The sequence below is a fragment of the Syngnathus typhle genome, linkage group LG15 (genome assembly GCF_033458585.1).
Source record: "Syngnathus typhle isolate RoL2023-S1 ecotype Sweden linkage group LG15, RoL_Styp_1.0, whole genome shotgun sequence".
In the NCBI taxonomy this organism is placed as follows: Eukaryota; Metazoa; Chordata; class Actinopteri; order Syngnathiformes; family Syngnathidae; genus Syngnathus; species Syngnathus typhle.
The window spans coordinates 2,235,783-2,252,764 of NC_083752.1; the positions used below are offsets into that span (position 1 = coordinate 2,235,783).

Sequence of the window (16,982 nt, forward strand, 5' to 3'; positions counted from 1 at the left end):
CGTCTGGAGAGTTTCTGAATATTGGCGGCTCACTATCCAAATCCCAACGATACATTCACTTCTAATCACCGTCAACCGTGACCCACTGGGCACAAAAACGAGAGTCAGTTTATGTGACGGTAAAAGTTATTTCAGGTTTGCGCTGTCATCCAAATTGTCGTCCAGATGGCTCGGCGCACACGCGCAGAAAAAAGAAGCCCCTCCTTTGCTATGTAAAGAATCTGTAAAAGTAATTGCAGTACTTGAATGATTGAAGTCGAGTAAAAACAACGTTCACATTCTTTACTGATATAAACACAGTAAAACAAAAGTCAACTAAACTCGCATTAAAAGCGCTCAGCCTTTGAAAATGCCTGATGGAAGGTCAGTGGAAACTTTTTATGTACCGTAATTTTCGGACTATAAATCGCGTTTTTTTTTTCATAATTTGGGTGGGGGGGCGACTTATACTCAGGAGCGACTTATATACATATATATGGTTTCTTTTTTACTTTTTTGGGCATTTTATGGCTGGTGCGACTTATACTCCGGTGCGACTTATAGTCCGAAAATTACGGTATATATATAAAAACAGCTGGTTAGCTGTAATTTGTGAGCCACCCAGCCAATGACGATACACATATTTCCATCTCTTTTCTAGGAAGAAATGAGAATAAATTCACATACCCGTTGTCCATTCGGATGCCTCATTTGACTTGAAAGGAGCAGATAACCTTTGACAAATGTTATCTATGGCTAAAACATCAAGCATCTATAGACATGTCACAGCACGCGTGCAAATAAACATGTAGTCATCAGGTTATTAGCTCATCTTCTTACCTAAATGAGCCACTTGGGCGCTGCACTCGTCTCTCATTGTTTAAGCCAGTTGTTGTTTGCACAGATGTTCTATTTAACAAGCTGACTCACTCGCTTACACGAAAGCTTGCATTTATGCAAGGCACGACGGGAAAAGGTAATACATCGACGAGGTAAAGGGGAATTTACTGGTATTTATTTTGGTATTATTGGTAATACAAAAAAAAAAAAGCATCGTGTTTTTTTTTATTTGACCTTTTACCGATAGAAATATTGGGAAGCCAAGATGGCCGCTGTGCTCTTTTCACGGACTGAGCAAAAGGGGATCACAGTGGTCTCTGTTTAAACAACCTGTCGCTCATCTGACTAATTCCGTTCCCACCCAACCGGCATATTTGTTATAAAATGCTTCGAGGAATGAACGGTACCTACCTGGAAGCTGATGTGCCAGCTGGAAGCAGTCGCCATGGATACATATTGCGTTGCCGTGACCTTTCAGGGTCGACTCGCCTTTTGCAAAGTGGGTGCTGGGGACATGGAATGAAATGAAGACATAAATATCTCATAATGGATCGTTGAAAGTTAGATTGCGTCATAAATGTAAAGCATGTTTCTACATCCGTCGGTTTCAAGGTGATGACGATTTTGCATTTTTGTATCCAAATGAAGACTCCATCTTGCATCAGTGCAGCCTTTTTCAAAGTGCAACCGGAGAAGGCAACGAGGACAATTATGGGGGAGTGACTTTGCATGCAGGGCGCCTCTCATCAAAAGTTCTTCTCAACAACAATTAACGGTGATTCATTCGGTATTTGTCAGCCTTCAGCTGGGAAAGTCGGCCGCATCCTGTTTGACAAATGGAGGAGGAATTATCTTTGTGGAGTTTTAAATGCGCTTCGAATCAAATGTTGGATTCTATCTCCTATTTGACGATTAACGTCAATGATTAGACATTTTGATCATCATCATTTCAAATTGTCTGTTTACAGTCAAATATAATGTCAAGCTCTGGTGTTGCATTGTAAACAGGCACGTCTCATATGCCTCATTAGTCATCAAGGAATGTGCGTGAGTTGCTCGAATGCGAAGAGGCGGGTGCATGGCGGAGTGTTGGCAAAGCACACACCCGAATGGAAAAAGGGAATTTTGGGATGGACTCCGATAGTGACGTGTCAAGTGCGGTCTCCGTGCTAGTTGTAAAAGCCGCATTCTTTTGATGCCAGGCTGCCGATTCTATTTACTGACCGCAAATGACTTTTTCAAAGTCGAATTGTTGTGCTCTGACCAAACTTGTTTTTGACATTTTCCGCATGTAAGTTCTGTCTCTTTCTGAGAAGCATGACATGAAAGCAGTATCAAAAAGAAAAGATGACTGTACAAAGTAAGAATTGTGAAACTAGATTAACACGCACGCGCACAGAATGTTTGAGCGCTCGCTCGCTCCACCTTTGTGCAGACATGTTTCCTCACTATGAAGTCTGTCATTTTCCTTTATCAGCAATGACATTGGGTAGTCGTCCAAAATCAAGGGCTTCATTAACGGCTAATTGATGCACTAATCAGGAGTTTGTTTATCTTGGAAGACCAATTAGATGTGTCAATTTGCACTCATTAAAGCAGTGTCGCTTTAAATGTCCCATTAGGATGCAGCCAGCAACAATGTTCCATTGCCTACTCCAAGCTGGACACGGTTATGATGAACCGTGCCAAAGTCAATCTTTTATTTTGGTTCAACACAAAAAAATGATCAGTCTGCTTTTATCATCGATTCAACGCTGGATCCTTAGTATCCAGTAAAAAAAAATTTATAGTGACATTTTATTATATTATACCCAGATAGGACTGTCTACGGGGAGTCTATATGTACCATGTCTAGAAAAGGCCATATATGTATAGAAGACACCAACACTTTTGAAACTACTGATCCCGGTCTCAAGCACGGACGGGGTGCTGAAAAGTTAATTGTCCTTCGCCCTGTTTGTTCATTGAGTCCTGAATCGAATGTTAGAAAAGTCCGCCGTGTTGTGTCGTGTGGTGATGGTGACAATTAGCCTAATGAAGTGCAGAGCCAAATCACACTCAGTGCTGTGCTGTGCTGTGCTACCGCCGCTGTGAATATTCATGTTGGCTGTTGGCTTTGTGGCTGTATTAAAAAAGGCGGCGCTGCCTTGTGCTGAATATCAATCGTCACATTTGCACTTGTCGGCCCGTCTGTTGTGGATGGACATAGGACATCTGTTACCTTCCAACTTCATACAGCTGCTGCGGCCCGATGGCGCGGCGTGTGACGTCGCTGAGTCTGCGTGGTCCGTGGGAGCGTCTAGGCGTGAGCTGTGGCAGACAGCAGTGCAAGAGGTTTTTGTTAACAGTTCTTCCTCCCAGCATTTAAAAAAAGACTGAATATGCAGCTCTTTTCCAATATTTGAAGGCATTATGCTAATCAAGTATGCCCACAAATACAAGAGAATTATTTCAACTGGTTATGACATGGTACAGAAACACTTTTCTAGCGTAGCCCAATTCATAAAAGTAGTCAAAAAGAGTCAAAATTGTCAAAGTACCGTACAACTGCAAATAATATTAATGATGTAGGCCGTATTTGGAAAATTATTTCTATTTTATAGTCCGTTTTTGTCCTCCGGTGCTCTTGACAATTCTTTAAATGACCTATTAGGTTGGAACTTTATTGTTTGATATCGGTTGTGCTTCAAAATTACAGATGAGGCAAGAGGGAACCAATGCAATGTATTCTTCAACAAAGTAACAATTATAATAAGCTCATGACTTCAGCATGAGACACATTTTCAACGGTCGAAATCTAATTTAAAGCACATAAGGAGAAACCGTGCATCCTAATCGGCAACAGTCAAGATACTGTTTTGTTCGAAAAGAATCCCCTGGCCCCACAACCCTTTTGAAAAATGTCTACTTCCTTAGAAGCGTGTCAGTACTCCACATAACAGAGTTATGGCAGTTCTTGTGCAGGATTTACAAGCCTGGCTGGAGACTGCTAGATGTTGGTGGGATTACCTCCATCTTGCAGAGAAATGTCAAGATCTGACATTGTTTTCAAATAGACTTGCAGGGAATTACGTTTTTTATGACGCTTAAGGAGTTCAAACTACACAGTAGAGTATTTGCATTCAGGGAGCTTGGCGCTATTTGATGCATGGTCAATACCTTATTATGTAACATTGCTTAGGTACGGACCGAGGCACTTATCATAGATACGACTGCCCCTGGCGGCATGCATTACTATGTCAATGGGAAAGGGGTGGGGAGCAGACGCACCCAGGCAAAAAGAGGCTTTTGTCATACAATACCTCCCCTTTGTGGTGTGTCGAGGGTACTGATACTTCTTCTGCATCTTCGAAGACATCCAAGTCAAGCTAGTCAAATTGTGATGCATTCACAGTCCTGACAATGGAATTACCTGCATGAATGAAAGTAGTCACGGGATTTCAATTCAGTGGCTATTTTGTATTACTGTGAGAGATTCAGAGGTTCAAGTGGATTTTAGGCTCATCCCTAATTAAAAACTGGACATATAAATCACATTGAGGCTACATTCAATGTTAAATATTGACATAACATGCAAGAGTCCACCAGTGAAAAGTGTTTCCCAGTTACCACACATACCAAAGCAGCCATATGACTTTTCTCTTTTATTGACATGATACCACACCGTTGTGACATGATTGACACCCGGCACGTTGAAGCATACAAAACTGTGCGTTCTAAAATAAACAGCGAGGAACCAAACGATGCAGATAGATCTTCGAGTGGGCATGTCCGTGGATACCAATTTGAGTTAACTCATTTTGCCTCTTGGGTGTTTGTGGATTTTACAAAGGCATCCCAAAAAAGAAAAAGAATCCCAGGAGAATCTCTTCCACTTTGTGAGAAGTAGCGGAAGAAAATGGTGACGTCCTGCTTGTAAGTGAAGTGTCCATGGATGTGCATGACAACATCAACAACATGGGGACATGTGGCGCCCTCTGCTGGCTTTAATCTTAGCCTACAATTCAGCTGATTTCAGTCTGGTTTAAATCGAGGCACGTCCCAATGGATTCTCACCCTTCTGCAGTGTGTTCTCATGGCTTCATCTCAACGAGCAGGAGGAGTAGAGGGGGGGGGGATTCTGCACTCCAGACTGCAGATCGTCCCATTGGAATGTGGTGACAGTTAATGGGTGGTAAATGGAAAAAAAAAAAAAGGGAAGAAGAAAACCTTGGTTCCATTGTAAACTCCCGTGACCGTAATTGGTGCAATCAGTTAATGATGACACGTAATCACAGACAGCGGACAGCTGTTGTTTCAAACCTGGATGAAATGTGCTTTTTAGAAGACGGAGATGAGTGCAAAGACGCCGTAGAGCAGCGCGCATGGGTACGCCACCAGCAGCTGCTGCCCATCCATGGCCAAGGCAGAGATGAAGATCTTTGACGCAGACAGACTGCACCAGCCGATGATGGCTGCTGTGAGGATGATTCCCAATAGGCCCCTGAAGAGCGAGACCAAAGTCAGACAAGGGAGAAAATCTCTCCTGGTTTAAACATATAAGCAAGCGAGCTCACTGTAATGAGAAGACCACTCCGAAGCTGGAGAGAACAATCATGGGAAGGAGGCAGTATCCCAGGACGCTGGCCACGCAGCCGAACGACACGCCCGTCATGCTCATGAGGTTGAGCAGGCAGTACATGCCCAGGCAGCCAATTGCGCTGATGCCGTACACATAGCCAAACTGGATCTTACCGGCCTGCGAATGGAAGGAAACAATTCAAAATACATCTTAAAAAGACACGAGGATCAGCATTTAATGTAAACTTAGCATGAAGGAAACAAACAAAAAAAAAAGCAGGTGGGATATCCATTTTCTTTGGGACACTAATTATTAGCATAAAATGCAATAAGATCATGAAGTACTATTAAGTTAAACTGAACCTTCAATTGAAATATATTTGCAATTAAGAACCGTTTATTCTCAAACATTTATCCAAATCCAATTTTTAAGAATCGTTTTCCCTCCTATGTTTTAACTGCAGTGTTAATGATCAAACTGTGTATAATCGATCCATTTACCAAGAGAAGCGTTGCACCAAATGCCAAGCAGAAGACCATAGGGCCAGCCAGGTCTGTCTCGTTCATAATACTGCCGTCGGCTACCTTCAGAGGATGGAGGACCGTCAGAGTCTTTTGCCAGATGTGGTCAAAGTTGATACCTAACTCTACAAGAGAAACAACAAACAAATCAGGTAAGATTTGCTCCCACAGAGTTTCCAAGTTTGTAGCTACCTTCCAGTAGTGGGGGCTCATCATCAAAACCACTACTGTACATGGATTGTGATGAGGATGGAGTATAGGTTTGCGCGGGCTGGAAGATTTGTCCCGTGTATGGCTGTTGGGCCTGCATCATCCCTGGGGCGGGGTAGCCCATTTGCTGGGAGTAGTCATATTGACTATATTGCCTATGAAACAAACAATAAGAAGACTAAACAACAACAACAACAAACTTTGGCATACTTATTGTATTGATTTTCATTATTGTGGCCATACCCAGCAGCTTGGTTCTGGTCATCTACACTATAGCTGGACTGGTAGAAGTCCGTGTTGAAGTTGTCAAACCCAGACATCCTCTCAACTGTCAAAAAGAAAACATTTTCAGCACAAATAGTCATTCATATTACAGCTTTTCAAATAAATACGTGTTAAATGATACTTCAAGCATCATTTGGGAACATAGAAAAGAGCTTCTTCAAGCGTACAACAGCTGTGTTGACATAATATTACTCTTATTGACAGTACGTCCACACAGCTGTTAGCCACGGAAGCTAACTGTAAAGCTAGCATTTTGCTACTATTATGATGTATACCGTACTGCAGTCATTGCTTCTGAATTGTTGCCCGTTGCAACCAAAACAATAAAAATGGACAAGTTGGCGTTTTTAGTACTTGATAATGCTAACTTAGCTAGCAGTTGCTTGCGCGCTATCACAGATGGACGAGCATGCTCTTTCGCTTCATAACAATGACGGCGACTTAGAATTGGAATTTAACCGATTGGTGCAAACATGAGTACTTTTAGAGTGCAGCAATAAACGCCTACCCTCGGAGTTTGACGATACGCCGGAGGAAGTGCCAGCTCAATAGCCGCTCCTACGTGTCAGGAGGAAAGGGACATTTTCCGGGATAGAACGTCACAAACCGGAACAAGTATTGTAGAGTTTTGAAGTTACTACAGCGACACTTAGAGGTAGCATTCAGTATTACACTTTTTTATTTGGAAATGTGAATTGGTATTTCTAGACGTCCCATAGGATCCTCTGGCAAGAGGAACATAAAAATTGTTTCACTGAATGATTTACAGAAGAAAAATAAAATCAAAATCACCTTTGATCAGATGCACTTTAAACGGTGGCAGGAATGCTGACTCCCATTTAACATGAGTTGAAATGTTATTGATTAATTCAAAGAGTTAAGTGATGTTAATGGGTATAGAATTGAGTAAAATCTTATATTACTATTTCAATCTGAAAATATTAGAGTGCAGTGATCAAAAATGGATCCTTTTCAGCCAAAACATTATTGTTATTTCACTTCATGCACGGATACTATTCTTGTTTTTGCAGGAAAGGATGGCAGTAGTGCCATATGCAAAATGATGAGCCCTTCATTTTTTCCTCAGTGCCATATGCGAAATGATGAGCCCTTCATTTTTTCCCTCAGTGCCATATGCAAAATGATGAGCCCTTCATTTTTTTTTCTCAGACTTTTAATCATCCCTCCACTTGAGAAGCATGCCTTACATCTTCTTAATACACTTAATGAAAACAAAATTGAAAAGAACTGCAGAGGGTAATAGAATTTAGGGCAGCGCGATGAGCCCATAATTGCATTCTTTTGTGGCGTCGCTGCTGTAATCCCGCTGCCACTGCCTGAACTGCATGAATGGATTTAAATATTGAATTTCTTTTATTGCAGCAAGTTCCAACCATACACTGTATGTCTCTTCAGTTAAGATTTCTTTCCCCGCCCATCCCGGATCAAGTAGGTACTACGAATGACACTGTTTAATGTTAAATGCAGATAATGTTTTGCTGTTTGTGTATAAACTACAAGCACGTTTATGAGAGAAAGCGCAGAGATGTGGGAGCCAGCAGGCAGGCATGTCTGCTCATATTTCTTGAGAACATTTACACTCGACTAATTACATTCTCTGTCACCCTTTCATTGCGCTGCTACACGGCTCATAAATTAGGAGGCATCATCTGGTACCCGCTGGGTTCCGCTCACTGGGCAACCAAGCTGAACCAGCACTAAAAATAATCAGCCACCCACCCACTCAAGATCTTAAAAAGCTTCTTGATACATGTCAGCATGCGAACACAATTCGACTATGGATGCAATAAAAATATGTGCAAAAAAAAATAGACAAAGCTGTCAGAGGTTTGTTTTTGATCGTAATAGATGGCTAGCACATGCTTGAGGAAATCTTTGATGTATATAATAAAAACAAGGCCTACAAAGAAACATGAGTTCACTGTCCACAAAACACTTCCAACCTGCATTCATTTTGTCTCAGTGCTCCTCATTTGTTATCAAATTGAAAGGAAAGTGGATGATGGTTCCGTATGCAAGTATCTCGGGGATTGGCGTGGATAGCCTTTCTATAGTGTCGGATCAACATCTTTCAATTACAATCCTGCTGATCAATTGGAATTGATTTTTGCATCAGCAGCCATTTCATGACCTATTAGCTTGCATAAGGAACAGCTAATATGCAATATTTACCGCACGATAGTGATGCTTTGCAAAAGTACTACAGTGGCCACTACATTAGTTACGCACAATTATTCTCCATCAAAATTCTTCATGATCAGCATCTTGTCAAATTGGGGTTTCTTATCGGATTGTGTACTTATTTTGTTGCCGGGTGATATGTCGCTTTGACTCCCGATTGCCTCCACGGCTTGTTTATTCCCAGCTCATGGGAGCTTTCCTGGAATGAATCATGACAAGTCCGTTGAGAAAAGCTTTGACCTCGTTACCTTCCTTTCTCAAGGCAGCAGTGAATAGAAGCGGCGGTCGCATCTTTTTTTTTTCACCCCACGCTCGAGTGTCTCGAGGCACAGAAATGTTGGATTATTTAACTTTATCGTCAAAAGCACAAAAGAATCCATCCTTGCCGCCAGAGCTTTTATTAAGTCACATGGAGCTGCGTCATGTTATTTTTTTTTTATATGAGCTGTTGTTGGAATAAGAAACTAAAAAAAAAAAAAAACATTTATTGGACAAACAAAGGCATTCAAACAACCTTGGAGTGTGCATGTAAAGCTCTTAGTGATAAGTAGCATTTGTATTTCCAATATTGCATTTCATACAGACATAAACTTTCAACGCAGACTAGTTGGCTTTCCACAGGGTTCCCGCGTGGCCTTTCCCCTCGGGTACAATGGAGATTGGCTGCTTAGCAACATCCCATCTGCACATCTTGCCAAATCAACATGGTCAACATCCCTTTAGGCTTCTTCCACTACTCCGGCAGGCTGCTACTGCCAGATGTAACACGGACCAGGGGAGGGGGGGGGGGAGTTATTAAATTCTTAATATTCCTATTAGATTAAATATTATATCCATATTAGATTTTAGCCCATTACGAGCACATTGGTGACCTCATGGCAGTAAAATGTGACAGCGGTCACAGAGAAAAGCCATTAGGTGACTCGAAATCTTTTCCTCGATGCAATTCAAGTCATAAAATGGGCTTGACATGCAACTCACACAGCTCTGACATCATAATGTGCTTTTGCAAAAGCGGCGCCATTAAACCCACTGCCTATATACACCGAGCATTTTATTGGGGCTTGTATACTATTTCATGCGGAGTCGTTTGATATGCACAAGACATAAAAGCAATGTCTCATTTGCATTTTTCCATTCTTCATCAAATGAACACTTGAGACTTGTTCCCGCTCACTGTGAATCTGTTAAATTCTGCGCCATCGCCGTCACCTCCTCCATCCCGATCTTTCCACGACACCCACTACTTCATCCCGGCCAACCGAGGCCCACATGCTGCAAATTGAATCAGGCGCCAGCTACCGACCGACCGACCGACCGACTGAGTGACGAGAGCGCAAATGGACTCATTCCAGAGATGTGACAGGATACGAGAAAGAATAGCAGTCATTATCATCACTTTTCAACCATGTTAGAGTGGCATGAAAAGAAAGATTGAAGGAGTGTGAGCGATTGATTTTTGATGACTTCACTAACACAGCTCTCGGTACGATTGAGTCGTTTTGCACAACACCAAAAATATTGATCGCTTTTTGACAGTATCAATCATTGAGAGATGAAGCTGGAGGAAGTGCGGTCTTCATTTCAATCAAGGGTGACAAAGAGGAAAAAGGACGGATAGTTTTAGTTGCACCGTAGCAAATAACGGCGCATCTGCTTGATATGTCAAGCAAGTCGACACCCGTCCGTCCTGAAACGCGCAAAGTAGCTTTCTGCCGGGGGACTACAATAATGAATGATCTGATTTGCATCTCGCTCCCAAAAAATGGCTGAATAATACATGCGGCGCTTGGTGGAGTAAATATTTCACTGTGTGTATTTGTCATGACAGTGATGTGAAATAATTGCGTTGGGGTAAAACTGTAGGATACATGCGTGACATTTCCTTCAATTAGATTTCCATATATTTGTATGACAGATCAAATGAAACGTGACCTGTGAAGTTCATCAAGTTGTGTTTTAAACAGCTTGACAGATTTCCATTATTCACAGAAATTGAAGGGTCAATTAGTTGGAGTTGTATACGCTCCATCTGCGGTGACTTTATTTATTATTATTTTTTTAAAGCCTTTTATGACTATTAAGAAAGATCATCGGTTTCGGTTTTTAACGTGGGCTAAAATGCAAGGTTCTTTGTAATCTCCTGAAACCGGTTTTGAAATCCAAACAAACTGGAGGTGGACCAGCATCTTGAAATACTACATGGTGTGACTTCACTGAGCCACTTGGAAAGTTTTCGAAAAGCACTCTCAGTCTGATGCAATGTAGTTCTACACCACTTCAACCATATTGCTAAATAATTTGCAGTCATGCACTTTAAAGCAGATGCTGTTTAAAGGAGGGCAAGGCGAGCTGGCAGCAATGGTGTCGACCTGAACAGGTTGGTGGTGCGCTCCTTAAATAGCACCGAGCGCAGCGTAGCGCTGGAGCTCCATGTATTTATGATGAAGCTACTGACGTGGCCTACTTCTGGGTGACTGCTCAGGTCCCGGGCAGCTAAAGCACCTCATCATCTGCCTCCTCTTGTCTATTATTCATTTTTGCACCATTTTATAGGTCATTCCCACAAAAGTCACGTTTGACTGATTGCATAAATAATCCCAAACTGTTTACGCTTTCAAAAGTCTTTCTATTAAGTTGTACAACATTGGCCATATTATTTTTTTTTTAAAACGTTTTCAATATTTTCTCGAGATGGTGAATTTTGATTTTGTTAGCTTAAAACACATGGGCTAATCATGAAAACCTTTTTAAAAATAACCACGTCATAAATCTACATAACAAGTGTCACTTTCATAACGAACGACAGAAAAAGCAACAAAATATTCTTAATATTGAAAGACGCATCCATACATGCTGTCCACTGGGCATTATTATTCATCTTGGGATCTGATTTGACTCTGCAAGAGTACCTAATGGCTTGAACTCTTGAATCTTGAGCTCTTGAATCCTGAATCTTGACCTGCCATGTGCAATTGACTTCAACGCTCATTTAATTGCGTGTACTGACAAACAGCTGCAATTAAAAATGAAGCTTAATGCACTTTAACAACTTTGAGCACCACACAAGGTGGGAACAAACTGGTTTCATTTACGCACAGAAGGAGGCGCTGCTGCTCACTTTACAAAAGCAGAAACTCCTCAGCGCTCCCCCCCCCCCCCCCCCCCCCTATGTATGACAATATTATGCTGCTTTTTGGAGCCATTTTAAATCATTATTTGACTATTATGGGGAAAAGAAAAGAAAACTAATTGATTTTTTTCACACCGTGTTATCCTACAGTGAGAGTGACACACACACAAACAAGACAGCAACCTGCTCCGTGCGAGGGGGGGGGGCGGTAGGAGTGGCGAGAGTGGAGCGGCTTCAGTACCATGGACAGCTCCCGATAGACGCACGCTGGTTTGCGCTCCTCTCCTAAACGGAACAGACGCTACTATTTTCGTGCATTCCCCCCCCCACCCCCCCTAAAAAAGGCGGTACAGTGGTGTCATTAAGATATCGATTACTTTTACCTCTTTTTTTTTTCTCATCCAACGAGCATTTGGATTCCTTTTTGGACCTTAAGTTTTTGCGAGGAGTTTTTCTGTCCTACGCTGCTGGACCGGTGTCTTCCTGTTTGGTGTGCATTTTTTTTAATGCAACAGAATTTTTTTTGGTGTTCTGTTCGGGATGGCACCCAGAGTACTGTTTGATATGCTCTGTGCAAGAAGTGTTTGATTTCAATGGCACCATGGATCGATAGGATTTCCATGGAACTTCTGCCACTCATTCTCTTCATATTATAATATAGTATATATATAATATCAAGCGAGCAGCGTTTTCGGGGCCACAATGGCGCTGAGCGGTAACTGCAGGACTAACCCCAAAGAGCAGTCGTCGGTCCAGAACAGCCTCCCCGACGTCCTGGAGCTCAACGTGGGCGGCCAGGTGTACTACACGCGCTATTGCACGCTGGTGAGTAGCCCGAGTTCTCTCCTCGCCAAGTTGTTCTCCAAAAAGGACGCCTCCAACGACTTAGCCCGGGACCCGAAAGGTCGCTACTTCATCGACCGCGACGGCTTCCTGTTCCGCTACGTGTTGGACTACCTGCGGGACAAGCAGGTGGTCCTCCCGGACCACTTCCCGGAGAAAGGTCGGCTGCGGAAAGAAGCGGAGTATTTCCAGCTACCCGATTTGGTGAAGCTTCTCAGCCCGGAGGAGGTGAAGCAAAGCCCGGATGACTTGTTCCACAGTGATTACGAGGACGGCTCCCAGGGGAGCGAGCCGCGCCACTGCCCGCCGCCCTCGCTCGTCCCCGCGGATAGGAAGAGCGGCTTTGTCACGGTGGGCTACCGGGGCTCGTGCACCGTGGCCCGCGACGCACAGAGCGACGCAAAGTTCCGCCGGGTGCCCCGCATCCTCATCTGCGGCCGAGTGGCCCTGGCCAAAGAGGTCTTTGGTGAAACCCTGAACGAGAGCCGGGACCCGAACCGGACCCCGGATCGCTACACCTCCCGTTTCTATCTCAAGTTCAGGCACCTGGAGAGGGCCTTTGACATGCTGTCCGAGTGCGGCTTCCACATGGTGGCGTGCAACTCATCTGTCACCGCCTCGTTCGTCAGCCAGCACACGGAGGACAAGTTCTGGTCCAGCTACACAGAATACGTCTTCTATCGTAAGTCAGTGACATGGGACACCAATGGGTTCTGTGCATTATTTGTTTGGGTTGGACCTGGTTTGTAACTCAGTTCGAGCTGGACTTTTTTCTGTATTGGTTATTTGAAGTTGAAAGGGGTTCTGGGTCTGTTGGACCTGACACACAAGTTTGGATTCATATATGGTGCTCTGAGGTTGGCTCTGATTCTATATATTTGCTAATTTCATTGTCTGTTGGATTCGGCGAAACCTGGCCCGGTATAACCCAAAACAAGTTGAGTCTTTTTGCTTTGGACAAGGTTGACTACTTTTCAAATTTGCATTGCTTCTTTTAATGTGTCGGGTCGGGATGGGCTCCTTTGGGCTTTCTAGCAACCCTTCCTGGCTCCGGCTCTTCGATTGGCATCGTTTCACTTTTTGGCAGAGGACTAAGACAACTGACCGTGAAGAGAGTGCCGCAACCTTAACTGGCCCGTAAGACTTAATGGCGCGACACAATAATCCACATCCACTAACCTTCCTGAGGGATAATTCATGACCCGTTTTAAAACCGGCTATCATGAATAAGTCAGGGGAGTGATGCATTTGTATCCTGTCACTGAATGGGGATGTATTGATCTGGGGGTCAATGCTCGACATGTGTATTACACAAATGACATTCAAATGAGTGTAGATTAAACCCACATGATATAAAAATATGGATAATCGTCCCCAGACTGCAGTTTCACCGCTCGACACCAACTTTGGTATGTTCACAAACGAGTCTGAAGGACACGCCTCCCAAAAGTAGGAAAAGCAAGCCAGCCATTTGTGGAGAATTTCTTGGCAACAAGCATTGTGGCTCCAACTCTGACAACAGCATGCTCAAAACACTCGTCAGTTTTCGGCAGCAGCTCCGCAAATGTCTAATTCTTATTCCGTCCTCGTTCTGCAAGTCATGCACGACGAGGGGATGTTTCGTTCTACTTTTAGCAAAAATAATGAAGAGGTGCTCCGAACTCATATACATGGAGAAAGCATTCTTGCAGATCAAAACGGGAGGACATCATTTTGATGCCCGTTTCTCCAGAAGGCTGGCAAGTCAAATCGGTACAGGCTGAGACACACACATGCTTATAAGAGCTCATTTATGTTCTGGCATCAAAAAAAGCTATATTTGAAATCTTTTCTGTCCTCTAGCTTTTAGCAGAGGTGTCAAACTCATTTTTGTCCTGATGAATAACTAGTTTTGAAATCAGAGACGAGTAAAAACTGTTCAATTATTTAAAAAAACAATTGAATGGTAAACATTTCTAGCAATGTCTCTATTTAAAAAAAAAAAAAAAAAAGACAATTGTAATTTTAAAATTGACACATGAAGTCAATGCACAATTTTTCTTTGCGGGTCACGTAAAATGATGTGGCGGGCCGTATCTGGCCCCCGGGCCTTGAGTTTGACACCCATCCATCTTGTTCAAATGACTTCTAGTTTTCTTCTTGTCAGTCCTAGCTCACAAAATCGACCTCGCCACTTCCCAAGTTGCATTTCAGTATGCAGCGAGATAGCGCTGGCTGCTTTTAAATGCTTCGCCGCTCTCTTGCAACCAGCCTGGTTTGTATTCATGTTTTGCTCTGCGCGCTTGTACGACTTCATTTATCTTTTTTTTTTTTTCCACCTTCATTGCAACATCAGTCACATATGAGATAGTTTGTCTTACGATTGCTTGCTGAACGGCATGATGGAAAATCGAGTCATCTAGTAAGACACAATTCATTACCTCATCAAATGTTTGCCCAAACTGTAGTGTAGAAAAAGTAAAGACTAGAGAGGATGTGATTCTTTTAACAGCAAGAACAAGAAACCTTTGCTGAGAAATGGTGAGCTTGCCTTATAGTCAATGGAATTGATTGCAGCCATTTTACTCTGACAATTGATGACCCAATAAAAACAGGAACATCCCGTTTCGAAATAGACTAAATAGATTTTGTCAAATCACAAATTTGCATTGTTTGGATCTGTTGAGAAATGCCGACGCTGTATAAAAGCTCCGACTTTTGAACACAAAGTAGCTGTTCTGTTGTTTTGTAAGTACCGTATTTTCCGGACTATAAGGCGCACCGGACTATAAGGGGCACCTTCAATGAATGGCCCATTTTAAAACTTTGTCCTTATATAAGGCGCACCAATCACAATGCAGAAGCTGTATTGACAAGACATAGGATACATTCAAGATAAGGCGCACCATTAATGCATCATGTCAGATTTTTAATCATTCTCCATTTTATCTTTTTTATTTCAACTTCAGATGCAACAAATGACTATAATCTCAAAATAATGATCCATAGTCTTTGATTCATGATTCATAGTCTTCAGCAGGCCACTTATGCTTGATTACATGACACAATGCTTCGGGCCAGTTTGAATTTAGGAATTTAGTCCATATATAAGGCGCTTTTGAGAAGATTTTAGGTTTTTAGGTGCGCCTTATAGTCCGGAAAATACGGTATTTGAAGTCGATGCATGTCAGGGGAGGCGAGACAGTCACAGATTTGATACCTTCCAGCTTTATTCAGGACCACCATTATCTTTGTCAATCCCCTTTTGTTAGTTACCTACTTCCTCTCTTCCAATGTGTGTGACTGCTCAAAATGCCGTTCAACCCCTAGAGGGCAGAGAGGCGTATTCATCAATGTGCTGCACGGCCGGCCGGTCTGACTTCTAATTTATCATCTCGGCTGACAGTCGGTTCAGTCGTGCTCACCGCGGGGCCCGACTGTGCTGAACCAGTGGATACCGACAACAAAACATTGCCTCAGCAGCCCGGAACGTTTTTTTCAGTGGATATGTGAGATACGCCGGCTTTATTCCAACTACTTTTCAACAATGCAACGGAAATATGTCGGCTCAACTAAATATCTTCGGCACTGACTGAGTTGATGGCGCAATTAATTGTTCATTTCAGACTTGGTCGATCAAGGAAATTCCCGATCTTTTCATGTCGGTAAGCGACAAAATCCAAATTTGTGTGATCCGTCGCTGGCCCGAGTGGCTGACGACATTAGCGGCGGCGGTCCCACGCTGCAGGCCTGTAGCAAGTGATTAGCCGAGGAGCAAACAGGCCGTGACAGCTCTGAGGAGAGTCTTGATAGGTACAGCTGCTACCCTGGCCTCATCTCAGCGGGGGAGCCGAACGCTCCGCACCGCAACTCTGCATTATTCAGGCTACGATTCAGAGCGGGCGGGGAAACATCGCTCTTCTCGCTAATGCTACTGATGCGCTGGCTACAGGTTCTGCGCTGCTGCTATAACAAGAGCAACCAATTACCCAATACTTGTGTCATTAATCCAAGTTTTATTGCTGCAGAACAACACTGGGATACTTTATAGGGCAAGGAACTATATTCGGTGACCTTTGGCGGGGTACAAAACAGATCTTTTGGAAGCTGGAGAACAATTTCTTTCTATCATGTTAGCATTCATGTTTTTCCAATGATCTTAAATTACATACTGTGTCATTTGAGCTGGGATTCTTCTCATTGATTTTCATTATTGATTTCCGCATGCAAGGTCAGGGTGATGTGGGGAAATTCAGCCCCGGCCTATGACGATGGAAGAAAAAAATACTACATAAGGAGAGAAGATTGTTTTTGTCTTGGCTCCTCTTGACCTTCTCTCCTGGAAGCTTAGTGTAGCTAGGTAGTCTTATTATCCCCCCCACCCTGGAGGATAGGTGCAGTAACAGAGCTCTGGAGGGAGGAAGAGTTT

General features: G+C 43.1%; 2 protein-coding genes across 3 annotated transcripts in view; one reads left to right on the forward strand and one right to left on the reverse strand.

Moving 5' to 3' along the window:
- Positions 1-4,450: 4,450 nt before the first annotated feature.
- On the reverse strand, positions 4,451-7,012 carry yipf5 (Yip1 domain family, member 5). 2 transcript variants are annotated; one of them, XM_061299657.1, is made up of 7 exons: positions 6,905-7,012; positions 6,355-6,439; positions 6,094-6,266; positions 5,881-6,026; positions 5,376-5,557; positions 5,122-5,302; positions 4,451-4,951 (listed from the first exon to the last, which is right to left on the reverse strand). In XM_061299657.1, exons 2-6 carry the CDS (start codon positions 6,429-6,431, stop codon positions 5,140-5,142), a joined length of 741 nt encoding a protein of 246 aa, XP_061155641.1. In that variant the 5' UTR covers positions 6,432-6,439; positions 6,905-7,012; the 3' UTR covers positions 4,451-4,951; positions 5,122-5,139. The 2 variants fall into 2 exon arrangements, with proteins under 2 accessions (XP_061155641.1, XP_061155640.1); XM_061299656.1 differs by having other exon boundaries at positions 4,451-5,302.
- A 5,421-nt stretch (positions 7,013-12,433) lies between these two features.
- kctd16b (potassium channel tetramerization domain containing 16b) overlaps positions 12,434-16,982 on the forward strand; it is a 29,836-nt gene continuing 25,287 nt past the window's right edge. The window contains exon 1 of the mRNA XM_061299641.1: positions 12,434-13,256. Coding sequence (XP_061155625.1) covers positions 12,434-13,256 — 823 coding nt within the window. The remainder of the gene's footprint in view (positions 13,257-16,982) is intronic.